We start from the raw sequence: 16,414 nt of genomic DNA on the forward strand, positions 1-16,414 counted from the left end.
GACACAGAAATGTCATATATTCAGGTAACAAAATAAGGAAAAATTTATAGTACAATAGATGGATTAGGTATTTCCGGCGTTACAGACTCCGCAGTTCCACTACGCTCATGCTGTGCTCACCATTGGATACCTCTAATACCATCCCCTGTAGCCATTTCCATTAGCAACCAACATTGTGGTTGCACGGTAGAGAAAGTACGAGGCGGCGAATGCTGCAAACATCTTTGGCCTTTTGCGACGTCGCACACAAGGGGTTCGTTCTGAGAGTTGGGTTTGCCAGCGGGCAGTATTGCACACCTGGTAGCGCCACTCTGTTTATCTGTGCCGGCAGGTGGTGAACTCTGGCGAGTCGGCGACGTTCAACTGCTCGGTGTCCGGCTCGCCCGTGGCCGGCGTGGAGTGGCTGCACAACGCGGAGCCGCTGGCCGCCGGCCGCGCGCGCCTTTTGTCGCCGCTAGTTCTGCACGTCGCCGCTGCGACGCGCGCGCATCGCGGCGTCTACCAGTGCGTCGCCCACGGCGAGGCTGACAGCGCACAGGCGTCGGCGGAGCTCCGGCTCGGAGGTCAGTCGCGCGACTCTGCCGCCTCCAGCTGTGTCGCACTCACGGGTTAGGCCGGTATTACACTATCAAATTTCTTTGTCAAATATATTTGATGGTGTAATAGGAACTTTGTCAAATGTCGTCCAATATTTGACCAAATCTAGGGCCTCGCTATAGATTTGATCAAAGAAGTCGCTTGTATTCTGTTCACTGCAGTGTGACATGTTACCACATGGAGCGCTAGCATCGCTGCAGCGTTCTGTCGTCTGTAGTGTTTTTATAAACATTGCCGGTAAATACAGTTGGTCTGTGCCGACAACTACAAAATTGATAGAGATGTATGAAGCTGATGAGGCGTTTTACCGCGTGAGGCACCCTGAATACAAAAACAGATTGAGAAGATTGGAAACGTGACCTGACCTGACCTAACCTAACCTAACATAACATAACCCTCTCCTGTAGCAAGGAATCGGAGTGTTACAGTGAGCCTGTCTTCCGCAGATATAGCAGTTCTTAAGTGAATATTTTGCTTTGCGATATGAGGATATACTTCACTGAGCATATACAGAAATGTATGCTTGTCCATTCTTAAGTAATTGATGTACGACTTGACGTCTTCCACTATAAGCTCACCTAACAAGTTTTGTTGAATGCTTTTATCGTGTCGTCGTAAAACCCACGGCTCAACCCAGATTAGATTATTTTTTCATTCCATAGATCCGTGCAGAGGAGAACCTCGTGGATGTGGAACATGTCAATTTTTTTAAGCTGAAATAACAATACTAATAGTATGAATATGCACATCATTTGTTTCTCTTAAAAATTTCGTCAGTGGAGTAGAACGAGTTGGCCACTAGTAAGTCTTTCAGGCTCCTTTTAAACTGATCTTTATTTGTAGCTAAATTTTTTATGTTTGCTGTCAAATTATTGAAGATGAGTGTTCCTCAGTAGTGAACCCCTTTTTGAACTAAAGTAAGTGGTTTTAAGTCCTTGTGAAGATCATTTTTGTTCCTGGTATTGTGTGTATGAACTGAGTTGTTTGTTGGAAAAAGAGATATATTATTTAGAACAAATTTCATTAAGGAGTAAATATATTGAGAGGCAGTAGTTAGTATACCCAGTTCTTTGAAGAGGTTTCTGCAGGACGTCCGCGAATTTACTCCACAAATAATAAGTATTACACGCTTTTGGACTCTGAAAACCTTTGTTTGACTTGAAGATTTACCCCAAAATATTATACAATATGACATTATAGAATAAAAGTAGGCAAAGTATGCAAGTTTTTTCATTTTTATGTCGCCTATGTCTGCTAACACTCGAATTGCAAATACAAATTTGCTAAGGCGTTTTTGCACTTCTGTGGTGTTCTCCTCCCAACTGAATTTATTATCAAGTCGTAATCTCAGGAATTTAAGACTGCCAACCTCGTATGTATGGTTCCTTTTTTCCCCCACATCCGCATGTGCACACAATACAATTGTGGTACGTGCAGCTGCTGCGGTTAATAACAAGTTGGTGTCGTCAGCCATCTTGAACTTTGACGTAGCGCTAGAAGGGGTATTACGCTGTCATCAAATTTTTCGTCAATGATCTTTATCAAATACACTCCTGGAAATGGAAAAAAGAACACATTGACACCGGTGTGTCAGACCCACCATACTTGCTCCGGACACTGCGAGAGGGCTGTACAAGCAATGATCACACGCACGGCACAGCGGACACACCAGGAACCGCGGTGTTGGCCGTCGAATGGCGCTAGCTGCGCAGCATTTGTGCACCGCCGCCGTCAGTGTCAGCCAGTTTGCCGTGGCATACGGAGCTCCATCGCAGTCTTTAACACTGGTAGCATGCCGCGACAGCGTGGACGTGAACCGTATGTGCAGTTGACGGACTTTGAGCGAGGGCGTATAGTGGGCATGCGGGAGGCCGGGTGGACGTACCGCCGAATTGCTCAACACGTGGGGCGTGAGGTCTCCACAGTACATCGATGTTGTCGCCAGTGGTCGGCGGAAGGTGCACGTGCCCGTCGACCTGGGACCGGACCGCAGCGACGCACGGATGCACGCCAAGACCGTAGGATCCTACGCAGTGCCGTAGGGGACCGCACCGCCACTTCCCAGCAAATTAGGGACACTGTTGCTCCTGGGATATCGGCGAGGACCATTCGCAACCGTCTCCATGAAGCTGGGCTACGGTCCCGCACACCGTTAGGCCGTCTTCCGCTCACGCCCCAACATCGTGCAGCCCGCCTCCAGTGGTGTCGCGACAGGCGTGAATGGAGGGACGAATGGAGACGTGTCGTCTTCAGCGATGAGAGTCGCTTCTGCCTTGGTGCCAATGATGGTCGTATGCGTGTTTGGCGCCGTGCAGGTGAGCGCCACAATCAGGACTGCATACGACCGAGGCACACAGGGCCAACACCCGGCATCATGGTGTGGGGAGCGATCTCCTACATTGGCCGTACACCACTGGTGATCGTCGAGGGGACACTGAATAGTGCACGGTACATCCAAGCCGTCATCGAACCCATCGTTCTACCATTCCTAGACCGGCAAGGGAACTTGCTGTTCCAACAGGACAATGCACGTCCGCAAGTATCCCGTGCCACCCAACGTGCTCTAGAAGGTGTAAGTCAACTACCCTGGCCAGCAAGATCTCTGGATCTGTCCCCCATTGAGCATGTTTGGGACTGGATGAAGCGTCGTCTCACGCGGTCTGCACGTCCAGCACGAACGCTGGTCCAACTGAGGCGCCAGGTGGAAATGGCATGGCAAGCCGTTCCACAGGACTACATCCAGCATCTCTACGGTCGTCTCCATGGGAGAATAGCAGCCTGCATTGCTGCGAAAGGTGGATATACACTGTACTAGTGCCGACATTGTGCATGCTCTGTTGCCTGTGTCTATGTGCCTGTGGTTCTGTCAGTGTGATCATGTGATGTATCTGACCCCAGTAATGTGTCAATAAAGTTTCCCCTTCCTGGGACAATGAATTCACGGTGTTCTTATTTCAATTTCCAGGAGTGTATATTTGACGGAATATTTGATCACATCTTTGATCAAATCTATGACAAAGAAATTTGATAGTGTAATACCGGCCTTACTCTTCATCTCACAAGCCGCAGGGGCGTTATTTGCAGATACTGAATGATTCCTCCAAAGACGGACATCATCTCAAACTGAGCGCCGGCGATCACGGTGGTGCTTTTACTACAGTTATTCTCAGTTATTTATCACACACGCACTTTATTATGGTTACCCGTTCCGCTAATACCCAATAATCTGATCAAGTATTGAAAATTTAACTGAAAATTACGCTTAGCGACTGCATCAGAACAAGCGTAATAAACAAACTGTCTACAGAATGAAATTTTCATTCTGCAGTGGAGTGTGCTGTGGCGTTCGCTGTGTTATTCAGTGGTTTGGTCTTTAACTAATTTGTAAATGAAAATGATAATCTTATTTTATTACATTGAGTAATTACTAAATAACTTTTCTCCCGGCAAAAGATTTGGTCAAGTTGCTAAAGAACTCCATGTTAACGTCATGTTAAAATGTTGTCTGTAAGTTGTGTGTCACTAAATCACAGTTCATACAACAGATTCTATACAACTATTGATTATGATGGAAGCAGTTATCTTCAGCAAAATGATCATTAAAAGCACCGAATATCAGCCATCCACAACACTGACGTATGTTACCTGAAACAATATTCTTCGCAACTCGTGCTTAATTAATTTCGGCTCCATACATCAGCTAGAAAAGTTTGTTATAAGGATCGTGCTATGAGCACTGTTTCTAAAGAACCAATCTGATTCGAATTATTTTCATTAAAATTAGTTCGGGACCACCGGTGCATATTTATTTTTACACATTTGTATTACCTTCGGCATTTATGTCTGCAGAGTCGCGTAATTTGAATTTGCCGCTGAGATAATGGTTAAGATGGCGGCAGACAATTGATAGAGACTTTCTATTGTTAGAGCAAATAGGATAAGTATTTGAAATCCTTATTAAACTTTACTTTCGTATTGTGCAGTATCATCAAGCAAACATTAGATTTTTTCTAAGGAAAACACAGACAAAAACGCGATACAAATCGCTATCATCAATGGCTGCGCTCCTTGCAGCGGAAAGAAATAATTAACACATATAATGCTTATTGAGTGAGGAATTAAAGTTACAAATAATTATTCACTTATATTTATAATAATAATGAACTCAATTCTCAAGTAATAGTTAACAAATAATTATAATTTCTTAACAGACCTCAGTTTGATATGCGTCCGCAACCTACAAAAGCCAACCAACAGATGGTAAAAACAAAGGAAGATAAACGCAGATCATAAAAGGAATTTACAATTATCATTGTCTTTGTATGATACACATCGATATGTCCAATTACATCATAGAATATTATATAAATAATTAGTATTTATCATTGTTTTCACTATTTTTCCATATGTCAAATAGATAATGTTTATAACTGTTACAGACATAATTTCCTCTCGTCGCACTGTAGCTAAAATTTATCTCGTGGATCTTACAGTGCGCTGATATGAAACTTCCTGGCAGACTAAAACGGTGTGCCAGACAGAGACTCGAACTGGGGACCTTTGCCTTTCGCGGGCAAGTGCTCTACCAGGAGACGAGGAACTGGCGGAATTAAAGCTGTTAGGACGGGCAGTGAGTCATGCTTGGGTAGCAGAGCTGGTAGAGCACTTGCCCGCGAAAGGCAAAGGTCCCGAGTTCGATTGTCGGTCCGCCACACAGTTTTAGTCTGCCAGGAAGTTTCAACAAACTGTTTGTTGGGTCTACGATTCTTCGGTAGACGTTTGTTCGATGATTTTTCTGACCTTTCGCCAGCACGAGTGGCTGACACTGTCAAAGCCTCACCCTCAACCAACGGAGGGTGAAACTTTGGCGGTGCCAGCCACTCGTGCTGGCGAAACGTGAGAAAAATCATCGAACAACTTCAGCCAAAGAACTTGAGACTAGAGATGGGCAAAACTGTTCTTTTCAGAGATCGGATCAGAACTGTTCACTCCCTGAAATGGATTAGATCTTTTTCATGACTCACCACTCAAATAAATGGAAGGCACATTGCCCTTTAACCTTGGTTTATTCCAGTACTATACCTGTATTTTGATCTTATTTGATCATATTTTGAAGTAACACAGATAATGAGTAAGAATTTTGTATTGTTTATTGAAATTTCCACGATATGACAAAGTTTTTGATTATTGATTTATTTTGCACTATCGTGGTTTTTTGGGTGATCGGAAAATGTTGTGACTTGAGATTTACATTAACAATATATTTGGCTATAATGTATTAAAACTTCATTAACCTCATACAAATACATCGCAAGCCATATATTTTTAAAGTGAACGTTTCCTTCCAAAGACGCCTAAAATCGCAAAATCCGTACCAGAATAAGAAAAAAATATATAAATTTGACTGTAAAACGAAAGTGCTGCATATAGCCTTACGCAGAATAAAACAAGGAAAATATTGGTGTATCACATTTTGCGATACGTTTATTGGTTCGCTCGTAATTAAAGCGTAAATTCGAGTGTCCATAATAAAAATCCTATAGTAAGAGGAGTCGTCAGGAACCTAATCTGGTCAGTTTAAACAAATAAAAATAAAATAAAAACAAATGATGTATACATAATATAATAATGTAATATACATAGCGGTATTACTATGAAGAACAATATCCATTAGAGACGAACTCCGATGCAGAAGCACTGAGTCGAGCAGGTCGAGCCGCGAGCTGTATTACTGCGTGAGCTAAGACCGCAGAGACCAGAGTGACACCTGAGTTGCTTTGCTCAACGCTCTGGCTAGAGTCGAGAACGGTGGGGTGAGCGTTGAGCGGGCGAGTTCCGAGGGTGGGGGGAGCGGTGAACGGCCACCACTCACCCGCTCCAAGACAAATCGTCCGTTCCCTTGCGAGCAGGTTGTTGCAAGTAGTTCCTATGTTATCCGCTAGGTGGCTCTCTGTCCTGTTGCTTGCATCAACTGCCCAGAGGGCAGGACGTGCAACTGAAACAATCGCTGACAGAGTGCGATGCGAAGTTACGCTGCGCCAGACACTGTACGCGGCAGACGACGCACAGAGACGGCACGGCATATGTGAAACACAAAATCCAATGGGGCACTGCACAATGCAGGCAGCCAAGGTAGAAGCAGGGCAGAGGCCGGCGCTGGCTGTGTTGTGTGGCGTGCACTGTGCTCTGACCAGCAGAGGCGCTGCTGATATGCTCCATCTCTCTCTCTCTCTCTCTCTCTCTCTCTCTCTCTCTCTCTCTCTGCCGTGGGAAACGTTTGGAGCTACCGTTCTTTTTTTCTGAATCACTGATTGTTCACTCCTTTGAAAGATTCAACTCTATGAATCAGTTCAAGAGCGGATCCCCCATCTCTACTCGAGACACAAACCAACAGGCAGTTTGTCAACAACTGGCCGCGAAAGCCTTAACAAACATAATAAACTACAACTTATAGGTCTTAGGCGCTGCAGTCATGGACTCTGCGGTTGGTCCCAGCATAGGTTCGAGTCCTCCCTCGGGCATTGGTGTGTGTGTTTGTCCTTAGGATAATTTAGGTTAAGTAGTGTGTAAGCTTAGGGACTGATGACCTTAGCAGTTAAGTCCCATAAGATTTCACACACATTTTTCCAACTTATATTTAATTAGCCTCTACAATGAAGTAGATATAACGTGCAAACGTATTCATTTGAACGAGTTTTCTTGCATGTCCTTCCTCCGCAGAAAGCATAGTAATATTTGTTTTGTATATAAAACCAGCTGTTCTTGCTGCAACTGTGATTTGTTCCTGCCAAACGTGTTTCGCCTTTTTTTCTCTTAGGTATCTTCTGTGGAATTTAGAACTATACAGTTTTGTTTTGACAATTGTTACCTTTAGGTTATCAAACCGTTCACCTCGTGTTTCTTTAAGTAAATAAGTAATTACTTACAGTTCATTGGCACCTGAATTTCCTCTCACCTGGTCGGGAGGTCGCACTACGAATTCATTTCGGAAACATTTGCATATTTTTATATTACGAATTTTTTCTTTCACACTCTTCATCATGTTTACACTTATTTTTATGGTTCATTGTTACTCCTTTGCCACTAGTTATAGTTATTAGTTCAAGAACTGTGCTTTTAAAGACGTAAAAAATGTGAGTTCGTGTTTTCTTCTGTTTGTCAACATGCAGGTAAACAAACCAAACAAGGGGAAACACATAATGTACTCAGAATATTTACACCATTAAAAGCACAGTTTCGAATAAATATCTATATCTAACGGCAAAAAAGTAACGATGCACCATAAAAATAAACGTGGTGAACAGTGAGAAAGAAATAATTCGTAATATAGAACTATGCTTATGTTTCGGAAATGAAGTGGTTGTGCTACCTCTAGCCCAGATGAGAGGAAAAACATATGCCTACAAATTGTAGATAATTAGTTATTTACTTTAAAAACGCTACGTGAACAATTTGATAAGCTAAAAATAATACATATCAAAACAAAACTGTATCGTTCTAGATCCCACTGAAGATGCCTTAAAATAAAAAAAAGCGAAACACGTCTGGGAGAAATATAAATAAAATATACGCCACCAATAATGGGAGAACAACTACAAAAATGCAAGGAGTTTCGTGAATACTATTTGAATCTTGCAGGCAGGTCAAGGTGAATCAGTTACAGACGTCTACTCGCCTTGAAAGTAAATGAAGAGTTCTGAGGCAAATGGTGCAGATGTAAGTGCGAATTTTTTTGTGGAAAAACTTCAAGAAACTCGCCAGTGCTCTTTCTGATATTTTTTTTGTTCTTTTGTTTTCTAACAATTTTCTAAGGCACGAAATTTCAAATCCTTCATTTCCTTCAACTCCTATTTTTCAATACAGATATAATACACCATGCACTCGTGGTTGGGGGTGGGGTAACCATTCTAATGGCCCAGTGAGGAGAGGAGAGGAGAGAGCTAGTGGGAACTATACTTGACTGAACACAGTCACCCAGTCTTAACTCGATTTTCTATAGTGTTCAACCATATGCATCTGTCTCTTGACATCCTTGTCTGCAGAGTAATGCTCATTGGAACTGGCCATGCAAATGCTGTTGTGCCTGTTTTGCAATATGTTTTTTATAACAGTGTTCATTAACAAAATACTCACTGGGATTCCGGTGCATTTAGGACACATAGCACACCTGCTATGATCGTTCATGGAAAGTTTTAACACAAAAAACAATTTTACAAATGAAAATAGAAAAACTGAGCTACAAAACTGCAGATACTAGGCTGACCACCAAATAATTATTTGAAATAATTCATACAATTCTATGCACCGCACACAATTTCGCGTATGCAGTGCAAGTCACGATGATTTCTGCTATGATTCTCAAGTGCTAAGATATGGCCTGATCAGAATACCGCAACTTTCAACATTATCATTTTAAATCATTTTGATAGTCATATGTTATATTGCTGTATATATAAATATTATCTCAATTTGCGTGTTAACATAGTTTTCATCACCAGTAACCGATGAAGAAGCAGTGGTGTACATTTCCTGATTGCAAGATCATCCACTAATGTCATTCATTAAACCACAGCCTCTCTGGACTGTGTCATGGGATGAGGATATGTCGCAATTTCAGATAAGGACATTAATCTACTCATGTCTGTTAGTGCGATTTGACAACACTAAACTATGTGCCTGTAAAAAAAGTTTAGCATCCTACTTTCCTCTTTACCTGTAGTCACTGACACAAAATCTACCCTCATTTTGCTTGCATTCTCTATAATGACCAACAGCGAACAGACTTAAAACACAATACTCACACTTCACGAAGAACTTGTGCGGCAAGTGGATGTGAATGAAGAAACCTCTCCTATACATGCAGCTGAACTCCCAGGAGTTACCAACCATCATTACCTGAAGATCTCTACGTAGTTTATTTCTCGATGAAGTAATGCAGGGTGATTCAAAAAGAATACCACAACTTTAGGAATTTAAAACTCTGCAACGACAAAAGGCAGAGCTAAGCACTATCTGTCGGCGAATTAAGGGAGCTATAAAGTTTCATTTAGTTGTACATTTGTTCGCTTGAGGCGCTGTTGACTAGGCGTCAGCGTCAGTTGATGCTAAGATGGCGACCGCTCAACAGAAAGCTTTTTGTGTTATTGAGTACGGCAGAAGTGAATCGAGGACAGTTGTTCAGCGTGCATTTCGAACGAAGTATGGTGTTAAACCTCCTGATAGGTGGTGTATTAAACGTTGGTATCAACAGTTTACAGAGAATGGGTGTTTGTGCAAAGGGAAAAGTTCTGGACGGCCGAGAACGAGTGATGAAAATGTAGCACGCATCCAGCAAGCATTTGTTCGCAGCCCAGGAAAATCGACTCGCAGAGCCAGCAGAGAGCTGCAAATTCCACAATCAACTGTATGGAGAGTCCTACGAAAAAGGTTAGTTATGAAACCTTATAGTCTGAAATTGGTTCAAGCACTGTCTGCAGCTGATAAGATTAAAAGAATCGATTTCTGTGATTTTATCCTTGCTCAAATGGAAACAGATGAATCTTTCGTTTCAAAGATTGTGTTTAGTGATGAAGCAACTTTCCACACAAACGGGATAGTCAACCGTCACAATGTCTGTATATGGGGCACTGAGAATCCGCGGGAAACAACTCAGTATGAACGTGACTCGCCTCAGGTGAACGTTTTCTGTGCCATTTCAGCCAATAAAATTTTTGGTCCCTTTTTCTTCGAAGGTGCTACTGTAACTGGACTACAGTATCTGGAGATGTTAGAGAATTGGCTGTTCCCTCAGCTCGAACAAGAAGCACAACAATTCATATTTCAGCAGGATGGAGCGCCACCACATTGGCACTTATCTGTCCGTAACTACCTGAACGTCAACTACCCGAGGCGATGGATCGGCCGCCAGGCAGCCCGTGACAGAGCACTTCATCACTGGCCTCCAAGAAGCCCTGATCTTATCCCCTGCGATTTTTTCTTATGGGGGTATGTTAAAGATATGGTGTTTCGGCCACCTCTCCCAGCCACCATTGATGATTTGAAACGAGAAATAACAGGAGCTATCCAAACTGTTACGCCTGATATGCTACAGAGAGTGTGGAACGAGTTGGAGTATCGGGTTGATATTGCTCGAGTGTCTGGAGGGGGCCATATTGAACATCTCTGAACATGTTTTTGAGTGAGAAAAAACCTTTTTAAATACTCTTTGTAATGATGTATAACAGAAGGTTATATTATGTTTCTTTCATTAAATACACATTTTTAAAGTTGTAGTATTCTTTTTGAATCACCCTGTATTTTATTCCGATGTCCGGTCAAGATGGCGCAAATTCACAAATATCTAGTTTCAGACATTGCTCGTCATCAGCGGAGGCTGCTGTGTGAGAGCACAAGAGCAAGTGAGCAGCCTAACTTTGGACACCTTGACGATTTATTGGTTATTTTTCATTGAATGCTGTTAACATAGACGCTGCAATATAAATGATACAGCGCCTAAATCTACCACGCTACTGCTCCTTTAGGCTACGCGAAATTTGGCATCAGGATCACGAACACAGCATCAGTTGTGCACGTTTTAAAGAGCATTTGCGCATGCGCAACTCGCGTGACGTAATTCCCTTTCGGGCCAAATGCATATGGATTCAATCAACAACGTGGATTCGATCAACAACGTTCACGGCTTCTCGATGTGGGCCCTTGCCACTGAACTAGAAGTTTACTTCTATACCTCCAGGTGGTAGCACACTATGCCAAACTTTTATCCTGTTCAGAAGGCATAAATTCTGCTTGATAATAGCATATTCCTCGGATATGCTAATTCACTCACTATATACTGTGGTAAAATTAGAACGGAATCAGTATATGTTAAAGTTGTAAATCTATTGGTGGGTTTCTGAGTTAGTTATGGTATACTAAGTTACGAATTTTATCATACAATAATCCATTTGAGGGACTGAGAATCATAAGGGCTTAAAGCACATCACCATCAGTTGTAAGATTGTTCCTATTATTCATATTCCTCAAATCCGTTGATCTTATGGTGAGTCAGGTTTATCTTTGCTGTAGGCCCACGTCATACTTATGAAAATTCACAAAAAGCTGTATAACTTATTTATTTGAGGGATTGACGGCGGTGTGCTTTAGACTCTTACGGATCTCAGCGTCTCATCTGCATTCTAGTCACGTGGTCATGTTGGTAGACACTACTACTTCAGTTAAATCATTTCCACAAACGGCACTTTGTGTTCGGAGTTGGTTGTTAAGTTTTCGGGAATCGGCTTTTGTGTGCACTATAAATATGAACTACGTTGAATCTATTTTAAATGCTAACAGAAAAGTAAAGCTGTGTAGACGGTTCGTGAGTCGCGCTTCGGTAGCTCAGAGCACTTGCCCGCGAAACGCAAAGTCCCAAGTTCGTGTTCGGTCCAGTACACACCTTTAATCGGCTAGAAAATTCCATGTCAGAGCACACTGCAATGCAGAGTGAAAATCTCATTCTGGGAATAGAAAAGTAAATTATCAGGAAAAGTTCGCGCCAGGGGAGAGATACACTCCTGGAAATTGAAATAAGAACACCGTGAATTCATTGTCCCAGGAAGGGGAAACTTTATTGACACATTCCTGGGGTCAGATACATCACATGATCACACTGACAGAACCACAGGCACATAGACACAGGTAACAGAGCATGCACAATGTCGGCACTAGTACAGTGTATATCCACCTTTCGCAGCAATGCAGGCTGCTATTCTCCCATGGAGACGATCGTAGAGATGCTGGATGTAGTCCTGTGGAACGGCTTGCCATGCCATTTCCACCTGGCGCCTCAGTTGGACCAGCGTTCGTGCTGGACGTGCAGACCGCGTGAGACGACACTTCATCCAGTCCCAAACATGCTCGATGGGGGACAGATCCGGAGATCTTGCTGGCCAGGGTAGTTGACTTATACCTTCTAGAGCACGTTGGGTGGCATGGGATACATGCGGACGTGCATTGTCCTGTTGGAACAGCAAGTTCCCTTGCCGGTCTAGGAATGGTAGAACGATGGGTTCGATGACGGTTTGGATGTACCGTGCACTATTCAGTGTCCCCTCGACGATCACCAGTGGTGTACGACCAGTGTAGGAGATCGCTCCCCACACCATGATGCCGGGTGTTGGCCCTGTGTGCCTCGGTCGTATGCAGTCCTGATTGTGGCCCTCACCTGCACGGCGCCAAACACGCATACGACCATCATTGGCACCAAGGCAGAAGCGACTCTCATCGCTGAAGACGACACGTCTCCATTCGTCCCTCCATTCACGCCTGTCGCGACACCACTGGAGGCGGGCTGCACGATGTTGGGGCGTGAGCGGAAGACGGCCTAACGGTGTGCGGGACCGTAGCCCAGCTTCATGGAGACGGTTGCGAATGGTCCTCGCCGATACCCCAGGAGCAACAGTGTCCCTAATTTGCTGGGAAGTGGCGGTGCGGTCCCCTACGGCACTGCGTAGGATCCTACGGTCTTGGCGTGCATCCGTGCGTCACTGCGGTCCGGTCCCAGGTCGACGGGCACGTGCACCTTCCGCCGACCACTGGCGACAACATCGATGTACTGTGGAGACCTCACGCCCCACGTGTTGAGCAATTCGGCGGTACGTCCACCCGGCCTCCCGCATGCCCACTATACGCCCTCGCTCAAAGTCCGTCAACTGCACATACGGTTCACGTCCACGCTGTCGCGGCATGCTACCAGTGTTAAAGACTGCGATGGAGCTCCGTATGCCACGGCAAACTGGCTGACACTGACGGCGGCGGTGCACAAATGCTGCGCAGCTAGCGCCATTCGACGGCCAACACCGCGGTTCCTGGTGTGTCCGCTGTGCCGTGCGTGTGATCATTGCTTGTACAGCCCTCTCGCAGTGTCCGGAGCAAGTATGGTGGGTCTGACACACCGGTGTCAATGTGTTCTTTTTTCCATTTCCAGGAGTGTACTTTGAATGAAAGAGTTACGAAATCTAATAAGCGCGACTACAAACGAACATTTAATAAGGAAGTGTACACTTAGCGCAAGTTGTTGTGTGGGAACAGCGTAAGAATATCAGTTTTCAGCCTGGAAGTAAATTCGCGAACTAATACATCTGTTAAGGATCTTTTACGTCAGTCAGAGAAAACTCCCACTTATACTAAAATGCGAAATTGAGAGTTGCAGAAGCTTACACATTATTTCGTTGTTGCCCTGAAGTGTACTCCGTTGTGGACAAAACAACAAAATTCCACAAAAACAATTCGTTCTTTTATCAGATAACTTATGCATCATATTATTATTACTATTGTTATTATTACCGTTGTTGTTATTGTTGGCAGTGGTTGCAGAAGTATAAACTTGTTTATAAGCGTAACTATTATGCTGTTAACCCACTCTCAAATTAATCTGAATCTAAAAACTTGTGAATACCCAGAATGTATACTCACAAGTCGCCGCTGCTCATTATCAAGACATCTTTATGCAAATCATCTGATATTAAGTATCTTCCCACAGTTACAGCTCACAGAAGTTGAAATGAGCCCTCGTCTGTTGCCACCTACATCTTACGTAATGTGCAATTGTGATTACACACTTCGTATTAGATATTTAATATGAAGGTGAATTGATGATTACCAGAATCTGAAATTTGTCACTTGGGATGGATAAAAAAGTATAAGCAAACTAGACTCAGTTTTTAAATGTTAATAATATCTTCTAGAAAATGTGGTCAAATGTTGTCCATGTAAGTAAAGGGCTGCTTTCTATCCCGTGTGCGATTTACTTCTTTTTATTTCTATAGCATCCTCAGTGTAAATAATTATGAAAAATCCGCCTCGATTGCACAAACTACCTGGTGTTTACCTAGGTTTCAGCGTGGGCAACCACGCCTTCTTCAGAAAAAATATAAAACAGCTTGCCTAAATAGGCATAGTCAAAGGCTATTACTGACTTGGTACATATGTATCGTGTATTTGTAAAAAAATTTTATGGGGTCTTGCCGCTGTAGGTGTTGATTTTAGCCTTGGACTATGCCTATTTAGGCAAGCTGTTTTATATTTGTTCTGAAGAAGGCGTGGTTACACACGCTGAAACCTAGGTAAACACCAGATAGTTTGTGCAATCGAGGCGGAGTTTTCATAATTATTTCGATACTTACGATTGCTGACGCGCTGCAATGCTGAAAGTTCTTACATCCACAGTAGTCTATAATTCATGTTTGTTGTATGCCAGTGAGGACGCTTCAAAAATAAAAAGAAGCGAAATGCATCTGGCATAAAAACAAACAGCCTTTTATTTACTTACTTGCATAGATTGGCTACATCTCCAAGAAGATATTAATAATAAGATTAATAATAATAATAGAGAACTAAGTAACGCAGAAAATATAAAAGTGACTTGTAATAATTCTTACAACACTTTTCCATCGATCAACACAGTGAATCTGCGCCTGTTTTTTGTTCTAGACGATGTATAAGTCAGACTTTATTGTATGATAATAATTCGGCTCCCGCCCTCTCGTTCCACGCCGGCACTGGGCACTGTGTAGCGGTGAGCTGGTGAGCGCGACACTAGCGCCACATTCATCACACGCCGGAAGCGGAAGCTAGACGGCCCCGGCAGCCATGCATAATGCAGGGCTGCCAACAGCGCCAGCGGAGGCAATGGACGCCGCGAGGCACACCCTGCAACACCACGTACGGCTGTCCTACAGGGGCACGAAGACCGCCGGCCGTTCGGCTGAATGGCTGAGTGTGCAGTGGCCTCCCTTTGTTTCTCAATGCCCTTTTGCCCAGCCCTGTTGGACTGTTGAATTCGTAAAACATTAGACGGTCTGACTCATAACAAGCTGTGGTCACAGAAGGGCCACACTGGGAATAGCAGGGAGGGAAAAACGAGCTTCTAAGTGAAAAGATTAAAGTTTCAAGAAATGCAGAGGAGACCCCTGGCTTTCTGTGACTGTTGACTTTACTGCTGTACATAGAAAACTACTCAAACAATAGAGAAGTATGTATAAAGCAACTCCAAAGAAACATTTCTGCATGTGCCTGTTTAGTTGCCAAGAAGATGCTCATGCCCAGGGGCATGAAAAGGAGGGGGGGGGGGGGGGCGCCATATACCCTAGCTCTCACAGAAAGGAAAACCTATAGATTCGTCAGGTGTTTTTCTTTCAACAAAATAATTTAAAAGTTTGTACTGTGCTTATTTTTCATAGGGTCGGAACTGGAATTACAGTTAGTTAAAAGTCGCCAGTCATCTAAAATACTAAAACTACTCCAACCCCAGTTCTAGCTAGTCCCCCACAAACTATGCTATGGAACCCTTGGTTGCCAACACTGGAAAACTACAAAAAAAATATAACAGCACTGTTTTAATTTTATATACTGTATGCTGTATGTTAATTACAGCCCGATACCTGCATCTAATACATGTGGCACACGTATCAGATATCATATTTGACCGGCTTCACCTCCAAAATAGTAAGCATCGTTCATATTAACGAGAACAGGAGCTTTTTAAATATGATGTTAGAGAAAAATGCTGAAAATTGTTTTGTAGGCAGGAGTAAAAATGATAAGGCCCTGAATTGAAATCAGCAGAAAAGTGTTTTCTACCACAATTCCATTCTGTTAGATTAGATTAGATTTACTTTCATTCCAATTGTTCCGTAGTGAGCAGGTCCTCCAGGATGTAGAACATGTCAGAAAAACAATAATACATGACAAATATTTACAACTAAAACAAATAAGCTAATGTTCCTTCCACAGGTTCCAAGTGGAATAATCGTCATTTCCTTTTATTGAACACTCATTT

At 43.2% G+C, this 16,414-nt stretch overlaps 1 protein-coding gene across 1 annotated transcript in view; it reads left to right on the forward strand.

Annotated features, from left to right (window-relative positions):
• LOC126094953 (Down syndrome cell adhesion molecule-like protein Dscam2) overlaps window positions 1–16,414 on the forward strand; it is an 890,199-nt gene that overhangs the window by 651,028 nt on the left and 222,757 nt on the right. The window contains exon 9 of the mRNA XM_049909611.1: window positions 332–563. Within this exon, the coding sequence (XP_049765568.1) occupies window positions 332–563 (232 nt within the window). The remainder of the gene's footprint in view (window positions 1–331; window positions 564–16,414) is intronic.

Source organism: Schistocerca cancellata, chromosome 1 (assembly GCF_023864275.1).
Source record: "Schistocerca cancellata isolate TAMUIC-IGC-003103 chromosome 1, iqSchCanc2.1, whole genome shotgun sequence".
Classification (NCBI taxonomy): Eukaryota; Metazoa; Arthropoda; class Insecta; order Orthoptera; family Acrididae; genus Schistocerca; species Schistocerca cancellata.